General features: G+C 38.5%; 2 protein-coding genes across 7 annotated transcripts in view; both read left to right on the plus strand.

Moving 5' to 3' along the window:
- SNCAIP (synuclein alpha interacting protein) overlaps positions 1–23,227 on the plus strand; it is a 462,588-nt gene that overhangs the window by 143,732 nt on the left and 295,629 nt on the right. The window lies entirely within an intron of this gene.
- Positions 15,149–16,147, plus strand: LOC128648753 (uncharacterized). Its single transcript, XM_053701606.1, has one exon. The coding sequence runs from the start codon at positions 15,149–15,151 to the stop codon at positions 16,145–16,147; it is 999 nt and encodes a 332-aa protein (XP_053557581.1).

The raw sequence follows: 23,227 nt of genomic DNA on the forward strand, positions 1-23,227 counted from the left end.
AATTTTGTGTCATCCTATCAGCTATATCATCAATTTTGGGACTTGGAGAACTGGTGGTTGTGAGAAAGGACATTTTTGGATGGAACCCATAGTTGGCGTAGAAGGGAGTCATTCGAGATGAAGAGTTGAGTGTGTTGTTGTATGCGAACTCAGCGGTTGATAAATAATTCATCCAGTCTTCTTGGTGGAATGCACAATAGGATCTAATGTACTGTTCTAGCCATTGATTCAGACGCTCTGTTTGGCCGTTCGTCTGTGGGTGATAAGCTGTGGTGTACCTATGGTTTATTTGCAGTTTCTGACATAGATTCCTCCAAAACCTGGAGGTAATCTGAGTCCCCCTGTCGGTGGTCAGAATGGTTGGTATGCCATGAAGTTTCAGAACATTATCTATAAATAACTGGGCTGTTTCTGCAGAGGTTGGAAGTTTCCGATATGGGATGAAATGGGCCATTTTTGTCATCAAATCAACAACTACCAATATCGTGTTCATTCCAAGTGAGAGAGGCAATTCGACTATAAAATCCATGCTCAGGTGGGTCCATGGTTTATCAGGAACTTGTATAGGCATCAATAACCCATATGTCGGTCTTCTTTCTGATTTTGATGTGGTACAGATTGTACAATCTTGTTTGTATTCCTTGATACTCATGTTCATCTTAGGCCACCAATAGTTCTTTGCTATCAAATCCTTCATCCTGGAAATTCCTGGATGGCCAGAAAGAGGAGAGTCATGGTGTTCCTTGATTAACTCCCGTCTTAGAGTCTGGGGTACATAAATCTTGTCTTTGATGTATCCTATACCATCTGAAGTGGTATGGAGTTGTGATGGAGTATCCAAGTCTTGGACCAAAGCCTCTTTGAGTTTAGAGGTGAAAGTTGAGTTGATACCAATGTATCTATCATGTGGTATGATTTCCTTTGGATTGTGGTCATTTACTGGCTTTGGGTCCTTCCGGGATAAGGCGTCAGCCTTACCATTCCTTGAAGCGGGTCTGTATATGATCTGAAAATGGAATCTGCTGAAATATAGACTCCAGCGAACCTGTCTGGCAGAGAGTGTCTTGTTCCTTTGGAGAAATTCCAGATTTTTATGATCTGTATATATTATGATGGGTAATCGTGTTCCTTCTAAAAGATGTCTCCAATGCTCAAATGATCTTTTAATGGATAACAACTCTTTCTCTCCTATTGGGTAGTTGATCTCCGGAGGAGACATAACTTTAGAATAAAACGCTACTGGATGAAGAGGATGATTCAAGTCTTCTCTCTGGGATAAAACTGAACCTAAAGCGTAATCTGAAGAATCCACTTCTAAAAAGTATTGCAACTCCGGACTTGGATGTCGGAGTATCGGAGCAGAGGTGAACGCAGTTTTCAATGTGAGAAAGGCTTGAGCCACTGATGGATTCCACAAAAAGGGTGTTGTGCAGCCCGTAAGGGCAGTTAGGGGTTTAGCGATAGCGGAATAACCTTTGATAAATTTCCTATAATAGTTACTAAACCCGAGGAAGCGTTGAAGCTCCTTACGGTTAGAAGGTGTTGGCCAATCTTTTACCGCTTCCACCTTGTTATCCTGCATCTGTATTCCCTCTGGGGATATATCATATCCCAAAAAGGAGATCTTTTCTGTATGGAAAAGGCATATAATCGATGTATTTGTAATCTTGATAATACCCATGTGACGTGTTTAATGTGATCCTCCAAGTTTTGGGAGTATATTAAAATGTCATCGAGATAAACTATCACACATATGTCAAGAAGATCCCTGAAAACATCATTGACAAAATGCTGGAACGTTGCCGGAGCGTTACAGAGACCAAAAGGCATTACCAAATACTCATATAACCCATATCTCGTTCTAAATTCTGTCAACCACTCATCTCCCTCTCTTATGCGTATGAGGTTGTAAGCCCCCATGAGATCAAGCTTCGTGTAGATCTTAGCTTGATGTAAACGCTCTATAAGTTCGGGGATTAGGTGGAGAGGGTAACGATTCTTCACAGTAATTTTATTAAGCTCCCTATAGTCAATAATTGGCCTTAAAGTCTGATCTTTGTTCATCACAAAAAACATGCCGGCTCCGGCAGGGGAGACAGAAGGTCTGATAAACCCCTTCTTCAAATTATCATCAAGATAGGAGTTTAAATGACTTAATTCGGGCTGACTCAATGGGTATAGATGTCCATTTGGGCGCTAGATCCCGGTATTAAATCAATTGGACAATCGTAACTCCGATGCGGAGGTAAGCTCTCAGCCTCTCTTTTGCTGAAGACTTCTGCGTATTCAGCATAAACCCTAGGGATAACTGTAGTTTCTTTTGCACAATGTAGAGTATGCATGTCATTATAACACAACTTACGGCAATGTGTGGAATCTAATGTGAGTTTTAATGTTTTTCACTCTATGTTAGGCTCGTGTAGTCTTATCCACTGCATACCTAAAACTATGGGAAAGAGTGGGGAAGGAAGTACATCAAATCGTAAATACTCATGATGATTGTCCTGAGTAATGACTAATAGAGGGATTGTGTGATGGGTGATAGGACCGCTTGATATGTAAGACCCATCAACTACTCTGATAGACACAGGAACAGACTTTTTTTCAAGTGGGATTTTATTAACATTCACATACTCCAAATCAATATAAGCCCCATAAGCCCCAGTGTCAATTATAGCCTCTGTAGTCGAACGCTTACGGTCCCACTGGAAAGAGAGAGAGATGGTACAGTAAACTGGGTTATATTGAATATGAGGCATAGTATTGGTCATAATGTATTTACTCTTTTTATTTCTCTGAAGTACAGGGCAGTCTTTAACAGTGTGTGCTGGATTAGCACAATACAGACACAGTGCCTGGGCCTTCCTTCTTTGCTTCTCCTCCAAAGATAAAGGACCCCTTAACATGCCTATCTCCATCGGTTCTTGAGGGGCAGCAGCACTGCTGAGGGATTGGTTAGGTGCAGAGGTTCTTTTATACGTAGGTTCTGAGGAGTGGCGTTCGCTCTTTCTCTCTTGTAGTCTCCGGTCTATTTGAATGGACAGTCTCATCAACCCTTCCAGGCTGTCAGGAAGTTCCACTCGAGCTAACTCATCTTTTACTTGATCAGAGAGACCTAACCTAAACTGATTTTTTTAAGGCTATGCGATTCCATTGGGAATCTGTAGCAAACTGCTTAAAATCAGTTATATATAATTCAACTGATCTGTTGCCCTGTTTCAAAGCCCTCATCTTTGTTTCTGCAGTTAACTGCGAGTTGGTGTCCAGATATAACTCATCCATGGCAATCAGAAAATCATTTAAGGAGTTGATGATAGGGTTGTTGTTTTCATAAAATTAATCTGCCCAAATTCTTGGCTCCCCTCTGAGGTAAGATATTACCGTGAGCACCTTTATTTTATCATTCTGGTAGGTCTTTGGCTTTAAAGTGAACATAAGTAGACAGGCATTCCTGAACTGTCTATACATACATCTGTCCCCTGAAAATAGATCAGGAGGGGATATCTGTGGTTCTGGGCATGCATCAGGTGGTACCACTTTAGCAGATAGGGAGTCCTTGATGACCTTCCTTAACGTTTCATTTTCAACTTGAAGATTACTTAGAGCCTGACCGAGTTGGTCTACCCTCTGAGATAAGCCATAAACAACTTGAGGTAGATCCGCTGGATCCATTATTTGGGCTTAGTTAATCTGTTAGTAACTGACAGGAAGTATAGCAAGTTAATTGTATATGGATCTTCAACTGCAGATCTAGATGGAATGTTTCACTCAGCACCTGCTTATCATATGTAGAAGAGAAGCGTATGGCTTGGAGTGATTTATTATATCTTGAAAAGAACAGAGGGACACAGGTTAAAACCTGGAGCAGTCTCTTACAGAATCAGCTGTTAGAGAAAACAGGAACCCAAGGGGTTAATTAATTCAGGTAGGAGTTTGAATAACAAGGAACCATTCAGTCACTGTTTCACTCTTACCGGAGAGTGGTCTTTAGCTATCCGTTGTAACAGCTGATCTGTCAGATTAGGACAGAAGAGAAATCCTCAGGCAGCGTGTGAATGGTTAGAACCGAGGAGCTGCGCTGATAGTAATTAGTGATCCGGTGAAGCAGGTAGTTTCAGGAGTGAAGAAAGATTTGCACAAGCAATATAAAAGTTCAAAACGATATTCAGAATTAAATCCTGTTGTAACAAAAGGGTAATCCAAAGAGCACAATATGCAGTGTTAGCTCAGCTACTAAACTCATTAACTAAGCACCTGTCTGCCCTCAGGAAAAGGTTTAAGTAAGGTAAAAAAGGTGCGGCTTCATAGTTAAGGTGGAATTACAGAATATCAGATGTCAGGCAGTTAAGGTGGAGAGATGAGTTCTGACAGATTGGCTAATAGGATTCTATCAGCCAATCGGAATTAAGGTAGGAAAATTCCGATTGGCTGATATAATCAGCCAATAGGATTGAAGTTCAATCCGATTGGCTGATTGGATCAGCCAATAGAATTGACGTTGCCAATCGGATTTTTCCTACCTTAATTCCGATTGGCTGATAGAATCCTATCAGCCAATCGGAATTCGAGGGACGCCATCTTGGATGACATCATTTAAAGGACCAGTCATTCGTCGGGTAGTCATCGGCAGAGATGGATGTTCCGCACCGGAGGTCTTCAAGATAGAGCCGCTCATCGCCAGAAGGATGAAGATAGAAGATGCCGCTTGGATGAAGATGTCTGCCGGTCTGGATGTCCTCTTCTGCCCGGATAGGATGAAGACTTCTGCCCGGATGGAAGAACACTTGTGCCCGCATCGGATGAAGAGTTTGGCACGGTTGGGTGAAGACGGCTCAAGGTAGGGTGATCTTCAATGGGGTAGTGTTAGGTTTATTTAAGGGGGGATCGGGTGGGTTTTAGAGTAGGGGTGTGTGGGTGGTGGGTTGTAATGTTGGGAGGGGGTATTGTATTGCTTTTTTTACAGGTAAAAGAGCTGATTACTTTGGGGCAATGCCCTGCAAAAAGCCCTTTTAAGGGCTGGTAAAAGAGCTGATTACTTTTGTAATTTAGTTTAGGGTAGGGAATTTTATTATTTTGGAGGGCTTTTTTATTTTATTAGGGGGCTTAGATTAGGTGTAATTAGATTAAACTTCTTATAATATTTTTTTATTTTTTGTAATTTAGTGGGGGGGGGGTTGTAATATAGTTTAGTTTATTTAATTGTATTTTATTTTAGATCATTGTAGTTAATTTTTTAAATTAATTTATTGCTAGTGTAGTGTTAGGTGTATTTGTAACTTAGGTTAGGATTTATTTTACAGGTAATTTTGTAATTATTTTATCTAGGTAGTTATGAAATAGTTAATAACTATTTAATAACTATTGTACCTAGTTAAAATAAATACAAAGTTGCCTGTAAAATATAAATAAACCCTAAAATAGCTATAATGTAATTATTAATTATATTGTAGCTATCTTAGGGTTTATTTTATAGGTAAGTATTTATTTTTAAATAGGATTCATTTATTATTATAGGAATATTTATTTAGATTAATTTGAATAATATTTAAGTTAGGGGGTTGTTAGGGTTAGGGTTAGACTTAGGTTTAGGGGTTAATTCATTTAATATAGTGGTGGCGGTGTAGGGTGGGTAGATTAGGGGTTAATCAATGTAATGTAGGTTGCAGTGGTGTAGGGGGGATAGGGGTTAATAAATGTAATGTAGGTGGCGGCGGGCTCCGGGTGCGGCGGTTTAGGGGTTAAACAATTAATTTATTTGCGGCGGGTTCCGGGATCGGCAGGATAGGGGTTAATAACTTTATGTAGGTGGCAGCGGTATAGGGGCGACAGATTAGGGGTTAATAGGTATAATGTAGGTGGCGGCAGGGTCTGGGAGCGGCGGTTTAGGGGTTCATATATTTATTATAGTTGCGGAGGGGTCCTGGGGCGGCAGTTTAGGGGTTCATATATTTATTATAGTTGCGGCGGTTTAGGGGTTAATAACTTTATTCTGTTGCGGGAGGCTCTTTGAGCGGCAGTTTAGGGGGTAAAACAGTATAGTATAGTGTGGGTGCTTAGTGACAGGCTAGCAAGAAAGCTGCGAAGAAGCCGATGAGCAGCGAGATCGATGACTGTCAGTTAACAACAGTCCGCTGCTCATCGCTCCGTACTTGGTGCGCGGCTTCTTGACAGCTTTCTTGATAACTTTGGCGAACGTGTTCAGGTCTGCGGCGGCGATGTAAGGCGAGCTTAGGCGGGCGTATTGGGCCGGCGAATGCAGGGAAGTAGACAGCTTGATAACTAGAGGCCTTTGTCTCTTTCCGTTATTCGCACTCAGCCAAAAATTGTGATCAAGGCTGTAGTTATAGGAAAACAGCAGTGCAATAATTAATTACTCTTCCTCTAGCATTTTCTACTTTCAATTTTATTTCCAATATGTTTCAGCAAAGCTGACCTAGAAAAAGAAGTTAGTTTGATAATAGAAATGAATTGAAAAGTTTTTTTTTAAATTGTACACTCTGAGTCATGAAAGTTTAATTTTGATTTTCATTCCCCTTGAATGGAATCGGCTTTATAATACTTTTTCCCATTATGACTTGACATTTGTCTAAGATTTGAAAACCATTTACTTTTCTTACTTTTACAGACATCATTCACAAATACATTTGTAAACTGTAAATCCTGTGTCTTATGATCTATGATCCTTTCGCCTGTAGTTATCCAGCTCATCTACAGACAGAGAACATCCTATTGAAAAGAACTGATTAGATACATATACACAGCCCACATTTATTTTTTATAGTTTGCTGTCAAAAAAGATTTGTGGTAGCCTTGCATAGTGATTAAACTCACTGCTAGCATTTAGACTGTCTTCTGAAGCAAAACCCTTAAAAATGATTCCTTTGAACTCTTGAACTTTTTAAAAGAAAAGGGAAAAAAATCTGAATAAACTGTAGAAAGGATAAGGTGATCCCTAACTTGGAACCTTCGCATTCAAAACTATTAATCACATGTGTCATGTGTTCAAAATGTAGTGGAAAAAAAGTGCTTAGTTTTTTTTAATTCTTTCTTTTCCTGACCTTATACGTTTGTGAGTAATTATAATTACCATTTTCAGGAAATGTCACTTGACATGAAACCCAGAAGCAAATATGTCTGTTAGCAAAAGCTTGCGTGTCTACCGGAATTCTCACGCTTCCATTTTAGACTTAGCTTTAAGCTAAATTAATGACTTTGCATATAATAGTTCCATTTTATTATCTTATTTGCTGTGGGGAAGTAATTGTGATTTTTTTATGCAGCGTTTATATATATATATATATATTTATGTGTGTGTGTATATCACAGATTATGCGTGTGAATGTTTATCAGTCAACTGTATAACATTGTACAGATACTGTTAAATGTACGGTTGAAAAAAAGTTATACTAAGTTTAAACAGTCAAAACATTATTTATAATAATAATAATTTATGATCAAAATTGCTTTCACTGCTGCAGACTTTAGCATAGATCATTTGCAAGTTGTAATAGAGCCACTATAAAATATCTAGCATTAACAGATTTTCCATATAGGCTCCATTTCAGCAACCTGTTTTATTCGGTAACTTCACACTCCCGACTTTCAGTTTTTTTAACCTTAAAAGACATTTTTATACTAAATACATTTTATATGGATAGTATTGAGGTTATTTCCTGCCTCCCTCTAGTCATGGGTGTCAACTTTTTAATATGAAGCTTTTGCTGCATTCCAATATTGACATGTTTTTACATGTGTAGTAACTTTTCGTCAGATACCTGCAGTGAAATCTAGGTTCTAAAATGGCGGAGAGAGGTGCATGGAATGTATATAGTGATTACTTTCCTTTAAACATTGACTTACCCACTGCAAATAAAGTTAAACCACAGCCGTCTTGGCCCCACAAATCCAAATAGACCCTATCCTCACTCTTTTATCCATAATCACAACTTCCAAACACTTCAAATAAACAATGTCTGATGTACCATCTGCTGAACCTATCTTAATCATATTCCCTCTTATTGCAAACCCCCTTGATTTGCATTTAGTCCTCAATCTAACCACAATTAAATATACAACTCCATCACATCCTCTACTGCAGACATTGGGGCCGATTTATCAACTTGCGGGCGCACATGATTCAGTGTAGCATAAGCTGTTGGCATTTATCATTGCACAAGCATTTCATGTGAAATGCTTGTGCAGTGCCGCCCCCTGCACATTTGCGGCCAATTGGCCGCTAGCAGGGGGTGTCAATCATCCCGATCGTATCTTACGGCTGCTGCTTCTTAAAGGGACAGTTTACTCAAAAAATTATCCCCTTTAATTTGTTCCCAATGATCCACTTTACCTGCTGGAATGTATTAAATTACCCTTATATTGGGATTTGAAATTGATTATTTAGCCTATGGTATCCTCACCCATCCTGAAAGTTTTTGCCCTCAAGGCCAAGCTTTGTTAACACAGCAAGCAGAAGAAATTACACTCCCAATGGGGTATAGAAAAGATAAGGCTACCATTAAGCCGATTTCATTCATGTACTGAGCCACCGAAGGGCGCGGATGGGATGAAAAAAACACGGCAGAAATTTAGAAACTTTGACAACCTGGACTCCGTCAGGTAAATTTTCATTTCTACAGAATCTATCAGAGTCCCTAGGAGGGAAACCCTTGAGATTGGGGATAGAGAACTCTTTCCTTGTTCACTTTCCACCCATGTGATCTCAGAAATGCCAGTACTACGTCCGTATGAGACTGGGCAATTTGGATGTTTGACGCCTGTATCAGGATGTCGTCTAAATAAGGGGCCACTTCTATGCCCCGCGGTCTAAGGACCGCCAAAGCGACCCCAGAACCTCCATAAAGATTCTTGGGGCTGTAGATATCCCAAAGGAAAGAGCTACAAACTGGTAATGCCTGACTAGAAAGGCAAACCTGAAAAACGATGGTGATCTTTATGCATCACAATGTGAGGATAAGCATCCTTCAAATCCATTGTAGTCCTCTATTGACTCTCCTGGATCATAGTTAAGATGGTACGAATAGTTTCCATCTTAAATGACGGAATTCTGAGGAATTTGTTTAAGATCTTTAGATCCAAAATAGGTCTGAAGGTTCCCTCTCCTTGGGAACCACAAACAGATTTGAGTAAAAACTCTGTCCCTGTTCCTCTCTTGGAACTGGATGGATCTCGTACACAATGTAAGAATGCCTCCTTCTTTATCTGGTTTGCAGATAATTGTGAAAGGCGAAATCTCCCCTTTTTTTGGGGGGGAATCTTTGAAATCCAGAAGATATCTCTGGGATATAACTTCCAATGCCTAGGGATCCTGGGCATCTCTTGCCCACGCCTGGGCAAAGAATGAAAGTCTGCCCCCTATAGGATCCGTTACTGGATAGGGGTCCGTTCCTTCATGCTGCCTTAGAGGCAGCAGCAGGCTCCTTGGCCTGCTTATCTTTGTTCCAGGTCCGATTGTCTCCAGACCGCCTTGGACTGAGCAAAAATTCCCTCTTGTTTTGCCTTAGAGGAAGAGGATGCCACACCTGCCCTGAAGTTTTTAAAAGGTACGAAAATTAGACTTTTTTTTTTTTTTTTGCCCTTGATTTAGACCTATCCTGAGGAAGGGCATGACCTTTTCCTCCAGTGATATAAGCAATAATCTCCTTCAAACCAGGCCCAAATAGGGTCTGCCCCTTGAAGGGAAGTTAAGTAGCTTATTTATTAAAGTCACGACAGCTGACCATGATATAAGCCATAGCGCTCTGCGCGCCAGTATAGTAAAAAACAGAATTCTTAGCCGTTAGTCTAGTCAAATGAACAAGGCATCAGAAAACAAAGGAATTGGCTAGCATAAGCTTGTCAAATATATTCATCCAATGGAGTCGCTTAACTGTAAAGCCTCATCAAGAGACTCAACCCAGAACGCCGCAGCAGCAGTGACAGAAGCAATGTATGCAAGGGGCTGCAGGATAAAACCCTGTTGAATAAACATTTTTTATCCATTGGATCTAAAAAGCACAACTGTCCTCGTCAGAGGTAGTGGTACGCTTAGCTAGAGTAGAAACTCTTCTCTCCACCTTAGGAACTGTCTGCCAGAAGTCCCGTGTGGTGGTAACTATTAGAAAACATTGTTCTAAAAAATAGGAGGGGAAGAGAACGGCACACCTGGTCTATCCCATTCCTTATTAAAAACATTTTTAGTAAACCTCTTTAGGTATTGGAAAAACATCAGTACACACCGGCACTGCATATTATTTATCCAGTCTACACAATTTCTCTGGCCCTGCGATTGTACACATTCATTCAGAGCAGCCAAAGCCTCCTTGAGCAACAAGTGGAGGTTCTCAAGCATAAATTTTAAATGTAGAAATATCAGAATCAGGTTAAATCATCTTCCCTGAGTAAAAAAAAAATAATCACCCACAGACTAAGCATATTGTGAGGTAGTATCATACATGGTTCTTAAAGCGTCTGTATGCTCTGTATCTACCCCCAGAGCTAACTGCTTTCCTTTAATTTCAGGTAGTCTGACTAATACTGCTGCCAGAATATTATTCACCACCTTTGCCATGTCTTGTAAAATAAACGCTATGGGCGCCCTTGATGTACTTGGCGCCATTTGAGCGTGAGTCCCTAAAGCGGGAGTCAAAAGGTCTGACACGTGGGGAGAGTTAGTCGGCATAACTACCCACACGACAGAATCCTCTGGTGATAATGTTTTTAAAGACAAAAAATGATCTTTATTGTTTAACATGAAATCAGTACATCTGGTACACATTCTAAGATGGGGTTCCACCATGGCTTTAAAACATAATGAACACAGAGCTTCCTCTATGTCAGACATGTTAGAACAGACTAATAATGAGACTAGTAAGCTTGGAAAACACTTTAAATCAAGTTAACAAGCAAATATATAAAACGTTACTGTGCCTTTAAGAGAAACAAATTTTGCCAAAATTTGAAATAACAGTGAAAAAAGGCAGTTAAACTAACAAAATTTTTACAGTGTATGTAACAAGTTAGCAGAGCATTGCACCCACTTGCAAATGGATGATTAACCCCTTAATACAAAAAACAGATTAACAAAACGAAAAATATGTTTTAAACAGTCATAACAGCTCCTACTTTTGAAGCCCTTTTGAGCCCTTCAGAGATGTCCTATAGCATGCAGGGGACTGCTGAGGGAAGCTGAATGTCACTGTTTGTTATTTTAACTGCACCAACTGTAACTTTTATACTATAACAGTGGAAAGCCTCAGGAAACTGTTTCTATGCAAAATTTAAGCCAGCCATGTGGAAAAAACTTAGGCCCCAATAAGTTTTATCACCAAACATATGTTAAAAAACGATTAAACATGCCAGCAAACGTTTTAAAACACATTTTTACAAGAGTATGTATCTCTATTAATAAGCCTGATACCAGTCGCTATCGCTGCATTTAAGGCTTTACTTACATTACTTCGGTATCAGCAGTATTTTCTTAGTCAATTCCATTCCTAGAAAAATATTTTACTGCACATACCTTATCTGCAGGAAAACCTGCACGCCATTCCCCCTCTGAAGTACCTCACTCCTCAGAATGTGTGAGAACAGCAAATGGATCTTAGTTACGTCTGCTAAGATCATAGAAAAACGCAGGCAGATTCTTCTTCCAAATACTGCCTGAGATAAACAGCACACTCCGGTGCCATTTAAAAATAACAAACTTTTGATTGAAGAATAAACTAAGTAGAAAGCACCACAGACTCTCACAACCTCCTATCTATGTTGAGGCTTGCAAGAGAATGACTGAATATGGCAGTTAGGGGAGGAGCTATATAGCAGCTTTGCTGTGGGTGGACTCTTGCAGCTTCCTGTTGGGAAGGAGAATATATTCCATAAGTAATGGATGATCCGTGGACTGGATACACTTAACAATTTTTCATTGTTCTCTCCAAGCATTGGTGATAAAGAAGCAGGTATATGTGCACAATGTGATAAAGTAATGAGATCTGATTATAGCTACAAGCTCAACCCATTTTATTAGGCTGTGGCTTCAAAACACAACATCAGCTAATTCATATACACAAATAAGCCTTAAAAATGCAAAATTCATACATTTTATACCCTGCAGCTAGTAAAAAAAAGTAATTGAAAACACATTAAGGGAAAACATTTTTACAGTATACTTTCCCTTTAACTTAAGTTTCCGGTGAGCCCAACACTTAGGGGGTAGATTGCAGTAACTGCTGCTTGATAAATCTACCCCATGATCTCTATCATCAGTAAATCCACCTCTACATTAAACCTTCACTCATCACAAATGCGGTCCACTCAATCTACCCCCTACATACATTTTCCCCCATTGCACCTACTACACAATCCTGTCTCCCACTGCAAATAAGTCCAAAAACCTAACATTACCAAATATAAAAGGCTGTTACTAGATAAACCTTTATATTAAAGTTCCTAAAGATTCTTTAGAGTTCATGATCTTCTTTGTCTTGATTCTCCTTTCAACTTTTTAGTAGTTCTACAATTTTTTTGGAGCTTCCTTATTATTTAAGTCGTTAATCATTTGAGTGGAATGACTTACCAATATTATTGATATTGACAGGGCTGTCACTATGTCAATATGCTTTGGCTCAATAACACTTGTTTACGATCTAACTCTTTGTATTTCGTTAGACACTAATTTTGTTTAGTGATGTATGAATGCACATATGAATCTAGCTATTTCTGATATAATAATGTCAGCTAAAGCATTAATAAAATTATTAAAGGCCAGTATATATATTTGGCTAAAATTATTTGGTTACAGCTATTTTGAAGTGTGTTCCTGCATACACCTGGACCATAGGGACTGAATGCTCAATGGCTGATAAGTCACCCCTAACAAAAATACAAGAAACTGTAATATAAAAATGTCTTATTTTACATTTAAAAAGTCCACAATTGACAGAAGCAGGGCAACGAAATTAAGTTCATATCTTTGCATTTATTTTAATTTTCTATAATACTATTATAGCTTTTTTAATTTAAATTACTTTTCTCAGTGTCGTTTTAACTGTCTTACACCTAGATTACAAGTTTTGCGCTATAGAGGGTGCAAAAGGAACGCAACAAAGGTTGCGTTATCTCACCCTTCATAGCGCTGCCATTACAAGATTTGAAAAGCCACTTATGCGTGCGATATGGTGGCAATGAGCTCCATTGCACGCTTTCCCCATAGACATCAATGGGGAGAGAGTGTTAGAAAAAAACCTAACACCTGCGATTGCGGAATGAAAAATCTCTGTAACGCAACCCCATTGATGTCTATGTGGAAAAAAAGTTAAGTTTAAACCTAACACCCTAACATAAACCTCTAGTCTTAACACCCCTATTCTGCCGCCACCGACATCGCCAACACCTAAATAAAGTTATTAACTCCTAATCTGCCGCTCCCGACATCGCCGCCACTAATAACATTTATTAACCCATATTCCGCTGCAACCCGCCATCGCCGCCACTAATAAAATGTATTAACCCCTATTCCGCTGCTCCCCGACATTGCCGCCGCTATAATAAATTATTGTTAGAGTTAGGTTTTTTATTTTTGGGGGATGGTTGGGTGGTGGGTTTTACTGTTGGGGGGGTCTTTGTATATTTTTTTCAGGTAAAAGAGCTGATTTCTTTAGGACGATGCCCTACAAAAGGCCCTTTTAAGGGCTATTGGTAGTTTATTGTAGGCTAGGGTTTTTTTTTAATTTGGGGGGGGGGGGTTATTGTTATAGATTAGGTGTAATTGTTTTTATTTTGGATAAGTTTGTTTGTTATTTTTAGTAATTTAGTGTTTGTTATTTTTTGTAATTTAGTATTTTTTATTTTTTGTAATTGTAGATTTTTTTTCTTTTAGTAGTGTTAGATTTTTTTAATGTGTAATTTAATTTATTTAATTGATAGTTATTTTAATTTTAGTATAATAGTAATGTTAGTTTAATTTATTGTTTAAACTTAGGGGTTAATAGTTTAATTTATTTTTTTGCGATGTGGGGGGCTATCAGTTTAGGGGTTAATAGGTTTATTTAGTGGCAGTGATGCAGGAGGCCAGAGGTTTAGGGGTTAATAACTTTAGTGGTGGCGATGTCGGGGAGCGGCAGAATAGCGGTTAATATCTTTATTATAGTGTGGGCAATGTTGGGGTGCGGAGTAATAGGGGTTAATAACTTTATTATAATGGTGACGATGTCGAGGAGCGGCAGAATAGGGGTTAATTAATTTTATTAGTGGCGGCGATGTTGGGAGCAGCAGATTAGGGGTTAATAACTTTAATATAGTGTTTGTGATGCAGGAGGGCCTCGGTTTAGGGGTTAATAGGTAGTTTATGGGTGTTAGTATACTTTGTAACACTAGTTATGAGTTTTGTGTAACAGTTTTGTGGCGCAAAACTCATAACTACAGGTCTCAGATTGCAGAACGGATCATGTCGGTATAAGCTGTAACGCAAGCTTTTTAGCATCACCGCAAAACTTGTAATAGCAGCGCTATGGAAATCCCACACAAAAAAAATGTCATTTTTTTGAGTGCGGGACTGAAGTTGCGTTACAGGCTAAAATGCTTGCGGTATAGCTATACCGACAAGACTCGGAATTGCTGCGTTCCGATTTTTAAGCGGAAATGGCCATTTTTTCTTTGTTAAAACCCGAATGCAAAACTTGTAATCTAGGTGTTAATTTGATGATGATGGATTATTTTAATGCAAACTGATAAAAAAAAAAAACATGGAACTCAAAGCCAAAATAATCTGAGATAAAGCTTTCTGCGTATTGCTGTTTGTTATTAATATAATGTATTCTTTTTCTAATTGAAGCCATTTAGCTGGTGCATTGCAGTAGAATCCTCTGGAGAAATAATTATGTGGTAATGTACCGTTACCAGGTTTCTAACAGATTTAATTAACAGGTATAACTGTGTTTTTTTCCGTGACATCATCCCTTGATAATGCTACATTACTCATTTTGTAGCTGAGCGTACTTAGACTTGTGTATTGTGTAGTTTATATGAAATGCTACAAATACTGGATTCTATACTTCCAATATGATTACTATGAATGCAAAAGAATGTTTCGTTGCAGTCTATTTTACACTGAAAAAGTGACAATATATTCCTGGAAACTTCAAACAACAGCAAAATGAAACTTTCGGCAAATATCATTGGAATCATAGCCTGCTCTGTTTTAATCTTTGTGAGCTTAGTTGGAAATGCCATTTTGATATATTGCACCTGGAGATGCATTGCAAGACGTCTGCCAACTTCCTTTGCTCTCATTTTCAGCCTGGCAATTGTACATCTTCTTAAGAACTTAGTTGTAAATACTATGAATATTATTTCTAGTGCTGGAATTCCCTTTGATTCTGCTGCTTGCAAAGTCGGACAGTTTGCTGCATCATTGACCACTGTTCTGGAGATCTGGTTTACATTGTATATTGCAGTCTTCTACTGTGTTAAACTCCATCAAAATGTCCATCCACCGAAGACACCTCCAAATGGAAAGTGGCGTAAACATCACTTGATAGCCATATTTATGTTATGGATTGCTGGCATGGCATCTTGTTGTCCATATCTGATTTTAAGGAATAAAATAGAAATTATTACGCCTCAAAATATTTCTTCATCCTTTCATTATAGCTTTCTTTATGAGGAATGCAAAATTACATTTGAAGACTCAAACATAGAATTGTTTTACCTGCAAATTTTTACTGCTATCATCAGCCTTGTTCCCTTGGTGATTTTAGTTGTTGTTAGTTTTCGCATAGTTGTCCTCCTTCGAGCGAGAAAGAAATCCACATATAACAATATTTGGATTGAGCGTGATGCTTCAATAATAGAAGTTTTGCGGGCATCTAAAATAATTATTTCTCTTATGTTTCTAGTGACATCTTTATCTGTCACCCATTTTATCTTAGTCTGCTTATTGAATTATATAACATCCTGGTATTTTACATCAACCATGCTTGTTGTTTTATTTTCAGCATACTCTAGTATTTGTCCATACTTACTTATGCTGATTAATTACAAAATTAGTTTAAAGATAAAGTCTTTGAGGTCGTCCCCCTGCCCTGATAATAAAAATAGCATGTTCTCTGATATCCAAAAACCTGTACCTGAAAATCAAATTATTGAGGACTAAAGGACTTCCTACAGACTTTCATTGATTTCTATGAAAAAAGACTGTATTTTTTTCAAATGACATTCAAAAATAATTTAAATAAAGCTTAGGTTTCATAGTATTTTTGGCCATTTTTATGTTTCTTATGCTATTCAGAAAAAAGAGAGCGAGCAATAAATAAGGTAAAACTGTTTTCATTACATTTATTTTTGTGCTATTGTTTGTTAAATTCAATATATGCTGTTTCCTTCTGAATCTTCAGCTTGCTCTTCATAAAGATTGTTCATAAGTTATGCGCCATGTTTTATATTTTGTATAATATAAATTTTATTAAACTGTAAATCTCAATATACACACATGGAAATACGTTTTCAACTGTTTTGTTTTGCAGATATGTTAAACATTAGTGTTGCACAAAGGGAAATGTAGTATACAAAAAATTATGTGATGTGTTGTATATCCCTTATGAAAATATTTGCAGTTATTGAATCTGTGTTTGTTAGTTGGTCCAAGCAGAAACAGTATTATTTGAATATTTGCATTTTTATACAAACTGTAAACTACGTAGGATTTAAAGTGCTGTGCACGTGTAGTGTGCTGTAATTTATCGACACAAACAAATATACATAATGGTCGGATTTATATAGTAGTATACTATTCAACATTTTGATGTTCTTAACCCTTTCGTGACAGGGTTAAAGTGCCTACATCGGAGATTTCAATTATTGGATCGCATCTGGGGGGCGTCCCTACAATCCTAGGAACGCCCTCCAGACCGTGATTAAATCCTTGAAGCACAGAAGGCTTCAGGACAGCCGTTAGCTATGACATTCTATTCCGTCATAACGGCTTTAAAGCCCAGTCTAATTATGACGGAATAGAACGTCATAACGGCTTTAAAAGGTTTAACAGGTCTTGCTGTAGCTGTAACTTGATTGGTGGGCTGTCTATCTCTCAATACTAGAGAATGTAGGGTGAATGTGCAGTATCACAGCGACCATATTGTGTGGGGAAATGTCCGAGCATACTGGCTTTTTTACTATCCAAGATGGCAATCAAGGGCATTGAGAGACTATAGGAAATTGTCAAAAAAGCACTATGATTTTCAACAAAGTTGAGGAGCATAACAAAGTATTGTTTCTACTGTAATTTGTTGATGGAATGATACTTATAGAGTAATCAAGAAGATTGCATAACAACAACCCACAGAGAAAAAAGATGGTTTGGGTCTAACTATGACTCTATGGGGCATATCTATCAAGCTCCGGATAGAGTTTGAGGCCCCGTAATTCTGGCGAAACCTGTCCGCCTGCTCTGAGCAGGCGGACAGACATCACCGCAATTCAACCCGATCGAGTACGATCGGGTTGATTGACACCTCCTGCTGGTCGCTAATTGGCCGCAATTCTGCAGGTGCCGGCGTTGCACCAGCAGCTCTTGTGAGCTGCTGCTGCAATGCTGAATGCAGAGAGCATATTGCTCTCCGTATTCAGCGAGGTCTGGCGGGCCTGATCCGCACTGTCGGATCAGGTCTGCCAGACTTTGATAAATAGAGGCCTATGTGGTAGACTTAAGAAGCAGCGGATGCTGCAATCTACCCATGTAGTTTCATGTTCCCCTGAAACTTAAGTTAGGAGGCAGCGGTCTTAAGACCGCTGCTCCTTAACTCGTCTGCTACCTCTGAGGCTGCGGATAGCAACTATCCCGGTCAGATCCCAATTGGCCGCGAATCTGCAGGGGGCGGCATTACACAAGCATTTCACTAGAAATGCTTGTGCAATGTTAAATGCTGACAGCGTAAATGCCGCCCGTATCATCATCATAATAAATCGGCCCCTAGGTGTGTATGTATATACACTGTATATTGTAAGCTGATTAGTGTTAGTTATAGAGAATAATGTAATAATGAAGAATATTTTGGAGATAAAATATTGTTCTATAATTTTTACACAAAAAATAGTAATCAAATTGATTGTGTTTAGAGAAATACTGTTTTTGACTGAAAGTTATAACAATGAGTCTTTTTTTTTTTTAAATGGAATCTAAATCCAAGACAAAGAGTCAGTTTCCAGATATCAAGTAATGCAGTCTTGAATGTATTTTCATGGAAAACTCATTATTTGAGAGCTAGCTATTTTTGGAATCCAGTGGCAGTTTATAACCTGGAGTTGGTTTCTGAAGTCAGAGAGAATTTCACAGCCAAGTACATAAAATATCTGCTGGATTCTCCTATTCTATTTGAGCTATTCTTCATAGCAAAACAGCAAGGCCAAGTATAGAGTTTAGAATTGAAGCCAGATCCAAACCAAAACGGAAACAAAAGGCAGAAATGTGAAAAGGATTAAGTTGTGTGGTGTTTGCAGCCATTTGGAGAAGTCTCAGTCTTGAAGCAATATGAAGTAGCAACTCATTCAGGTACAGTTATTCTAACAGTAATGCAACACATGTAATTTGTTTCCATATATGACTAAAATACATTCTTTTGACCTCTTTTGTTATAGTTCCTAAGGGAGGTTTTAAATTACATGTTGAATTATACTGTCATAGCTTACTGATTAATACTCTTGATATAATTTTGAAATACGAGCAAAAAATATAGTTTTAGCAGAAATTCAACATTGCTTGATGCAGTTGATGAGTGTTCACTGTGTATCTTTAAAATAGTTCATTATGATTATCTGCTGAGGTAGGACCTATATTATTGAGGATAGATACTGTTTGGTGCAAGGATTGAGCTTGATAGAGAGTGTAAAGTTGAAAGAAATTAGGAATGAGAATCATGTTATAGAACCTAAAATTAAAAAAACTGCTGAGAAATCATTGTGCTAGCGAGCAACCTGGCTGTGACATTAATCTGGGGAAATACAGAATTATTTCAGCTTCTGGTAATACAATACCAGTTTACTGATTGTAAAACAAAATATTTTGTTCTCATGTGACCCAAAAAACATTAATACAAAACCACTGAGAGCAACAAACTTTTTAAAACATCTAATTTTATAGCACTAATAAAAGAGATAGAAAGCTAAACAAAACCTGCCATTAAGAACTTATGATGTTTACTTATTTGGGTCCTCAGAAAATGTTAGAACAGAGGGTTGTTGTACCCAAATAATGAAAATAAAACTCCAAAATGGTGGAGAAAAAAATTGGAAAAGTACACACACTGTTGATCGTAAGCGCTAAAAATTCTGTTCCATAACCCCAAGCGCTTCTAATATGTGAATGTTACAGGACCGGAACAGAGGGCTAACAGTTAAACTTCAGAGGACTGTCCCGATGGGTTTCTCCTGACCCAGGGGGGCAAATAGTGCAGGAGACTTTAATGTTATCCTAATTGTGTTCGAAGTGGTGCAAATGAATCACCCATATAAACAGAAACAATGGAATCAGAAAACCACGTACCTTCCGGTCACCAGGATCCTTCTGACCTGTACTCCGGGCAACTGCCTCCTTAATAGTAGCGGGTAGTGTCCTGACGGTACTCCAGGCCGTGTGTAAGTGTAGTCTCCAAGCCGGAACAACCGGTGCCTTCCTCTCGTGTGATTCCCTGGAGGGGTGTGTGTTTGGGCGGTCAGTTGCCTGATTCGCTCCCTGTCAAAATGCTGCTTGAAACGGCCTCAGACAAACTGGTAAACAAAAGTAGTCAGCACAGACACGGGATACTGCGAAAAAATATGTGCTTTATTTACAGGCAGCAATACACTGCTGCATGAGTGAAAAAACAACAATAGCTAGTTGCTAACGCTTGGCGTGGAGGGGATAGACACCCCGGGGTTAAAGATACAAATAGTGTATACTAGGCTGATGGGAAACAGGTAAACGCGTTTCAGCTCCTGGCCTTACTCATTACCTGGATAAGATTAAACAATGTGTGGTTTAAAACAGCTTTCTAGTTTGCTCATTGGTCCACTGGGATACACCCCTTGTTAAGACTCCGGACCAATGGAAATGTCACTCTAAGATGCAGTACGTGCACAGCTTGTAACAGATACACTTGACAATGTATGTTTTTACATACTAACAGGGAGGATAGTAGTATACAAATAAATAAACAATCAAATGAGACCTAAACACTAAGCAAAAACTGTGTATATACAATTGGTTGGACTCTTCAGTTCATTCAATGTGGTCCCCGTGCAGATCAAACTTGTAATTCAGTTGAGACCCACTGTAATACAAAGAAATTAATTAATAAAGGGAATCCTCTGCCAGATTGCTGTATGTTTTAAGCATAGGGTCATGTAAATGGGCCCCTCCCTGTGTGTTGTGCTGCTATAAGTCAAGGTCTGAAAGCATAGGGTCATGTAAATGGGCCCCTCCCTGTGTGTTGTGCTGCTATAAGTCAAGGTCTCAACTTGTTGTACCCAAATTAGATATTTTAATTAATTAGCCTTAAAGGGACATTAAAAAATAAGGGCTAGATTTCAAGTGGAGCGCTAATTTATTGTGCACCCACAAACAGACAAATTTCCCCGTTCGCAGGCACGTGATAAATAACCAGTCATTACAAGCACAATTAGCTCTTCTAAAATTAACCAGAGATCAGATCTCTGGTTAATTTTATAAATGTCCACCAAATGCCCTCAAAATCAAGTGTAATATACTTTATTAAAAAATAAACGGCTAGATTACAAGTGTTGCGGTACGGCTTTTAAAGCTTAAAAAATGGCTATTCCAGCGTAATGGCTAGGGATGCATATTACGAATTGTGTCGGTATAGCTTTACCACAAGCATTTTAGCCTGTAACGCAATGTCCATTCCGCACTCAAAAAAATTAAGTTTTTGTGTGGGATTTTCATAGCGCCAGTATTACAAGTTGTGTGTTGAGGCTAAAAAGCTTGTGTTATGCTCTATACTGACACGATCCATACCGCCATCTGAGAGCAGTAGTTATGGATTTTGCGAAACAAAAATGTTTCACAAAAATCATAACTAAACTGTTACAAAGTACACTAACACCCATAAACTACCTATTAAACCCTTAACCGTCGCCCTCCCGCATCGCAAACACTATTTAAAATGTATTAACCCCTAATCTGACACCCACCCACCCACATCGCGACTATTAAATAAAGTATAACAGCCAATAGGATTTCAGTAGCTCTCATCCTATTGGCTGTTTTGAACAGTCAATAGGATTTCAGAAAATATCATCCTATAAACTGATTTGAATTTGAAGAATAAAATCAGCCAATAGGAATGCAAGGTACGCCATTTTGAAACAGCTACCTTGCATTTAACTTCAGTGTATGGCGGTGACCGTATGAAGAGGACGCTCCACGCAGGATGGGATCAGCTTCCAGGATAGCTCCGCTCTGCGCCGCCGGGATGAAGATAGAAGACATCCCCGAGATTGATATATGGGTCGCCGCCTGGATGAAGACTTCTCGCCGCCTGGATGGAGATGGATGTCCGGACTTCAGGAACCATGAGTAGATATTCTGGGGTTAGTGGGTTTTTTGTTTTCATTTTTTTGGGTGTTTTTTTTTTTTTTTAGATTCGGCTTTGGGCTTTTGTAAAAGAGCTGAATTCCCTTTTAAGGGCAGTAAAAAAGAGCTGAATGCCATTTCAAGGGCAATGCCCATACAAATGCCCCTTTAGGGGCAATGGGTAACTTAGTTTTTTTTTAGAGTTAGGATTTTTATTTTGGGGGGTTGGTTGGGTGGGGGGTTTTACTGTTGGGGGGACTTTGTATTTTTTTTTACAGGTAAAAGAGCTGTTTAACTTAGGGCACTGTTTTTATTTTGGGGGGGCTTTTTTATTTTTATAGGGCTATTAGATTAGGTGTAATTGTTTTTATTTTTGATAATTTCGTTTATTATTTTTTATAAGCTTAGTGTTTTTTATTTTTCGTAATTTAGTGTTAATTATTTTTTGTTACTTTAGATTTTTTAATTTTTTTTCATAGTGTAAGGTTTTTTTAAATTTGTAATTTAGATTTTTTAATTGGTAGTATTTTTTTAATTTTATTAGAATAGTAAGGTTAGTTTAATTTATAGTTTAATGTTAGGTTTATTTTTATTTCACAGGTAAGTTTGTTATTTATTTTTAGATAGTTATATTGTAATTTTAATTTAAAGTTAGGGGAGTGTTAGGTTTAGGGGTTAATAGTTTAATTTAGTGTTTTGCAATGTGGGGGGCTGGCAGTTTAGGGGTTAATAGGTTTATTTAGTGGCGGCGATGTGGGAGGCCGGAGGTTTAGGGGTTAATAACTTTATTAAAGTGTCAGCGATGTCGGGAAGCGGCGGATTAGGGGTTCATAGCTTTATTATAGTGTTGACTATGTCGGGGAGCGGCGGAATAGGGGTTAATAACTTTATTATAGTGTCCAGGTGTTTTTTTTTATAACACTCTCTCCCCATTGATGTCTATGGGGGAAAGCGTGCACGAGCACGTCAAAGCAACCCTCGGAATTTGTGCGGTATGGAGATTAACGCCACCATATCGCACGCACAAGGAGGCTTTTCAGTAACTCGTAATGGCAGCGCTATGGAGAGTGAAATGAAGCAACTTTTTTGGCTTTAGTTTCGCACCCTGTTTAGTGCAAAACTCGTAATCTAGGTGAATGATAGTAGTAGTTTTTTGGGGGTAAAGTTGGCAGCTGTGGGGTGTTAGAAAAACAAATGGCACTGCAATGTGCCTTTACATTGCAGTCTATGGGAACTGTGTGTTCCCTGTAAATATATATGTATATGTTTATATACATATATATTTACAATTTGCTGCCATCGTTGCACTACTTACCCTCTTCGCTGCTCTAGTTCTCATTCCGTGTCTGACGGCATAAGTACGAGGCTCCCATTAGAGCCTATGGAAGTGTGCTTTTGTGAGCGTAATGCTTCCCAGCAATACGAACGCAAGCTTGCGTTTGCATTGTGGTTAATGTGTAATACCAGCACACATTTGCATGCGCTGGTATTACTCAGTGAAAAGCAAATATTGCTTTCACGAAAGCAATGTTTTGTGCTCCACTTGTAATCTAGCCCTAAAAAAAATGCTAGATATAATGATGCATTCAAAGAAAATATTAGTCTGGGAATAACATAGATATATTTTCATTAGCCTTTTAAATATTTACAAAATAAGTGTAAAGTTTT

Source organism: Bombina bombina, chromosome 2, assembly GCF_027579735.1.
Source record: "Bombina bombina isolate aBomBom1 chromosome 2, aBomBom1.pri, whole genome shotgun sequence".
NCBI lineage: Eukaryota > Metazoa > Chordata > Amphibia > Anura > Bombinatoridae > Bombina > Bombina bombina.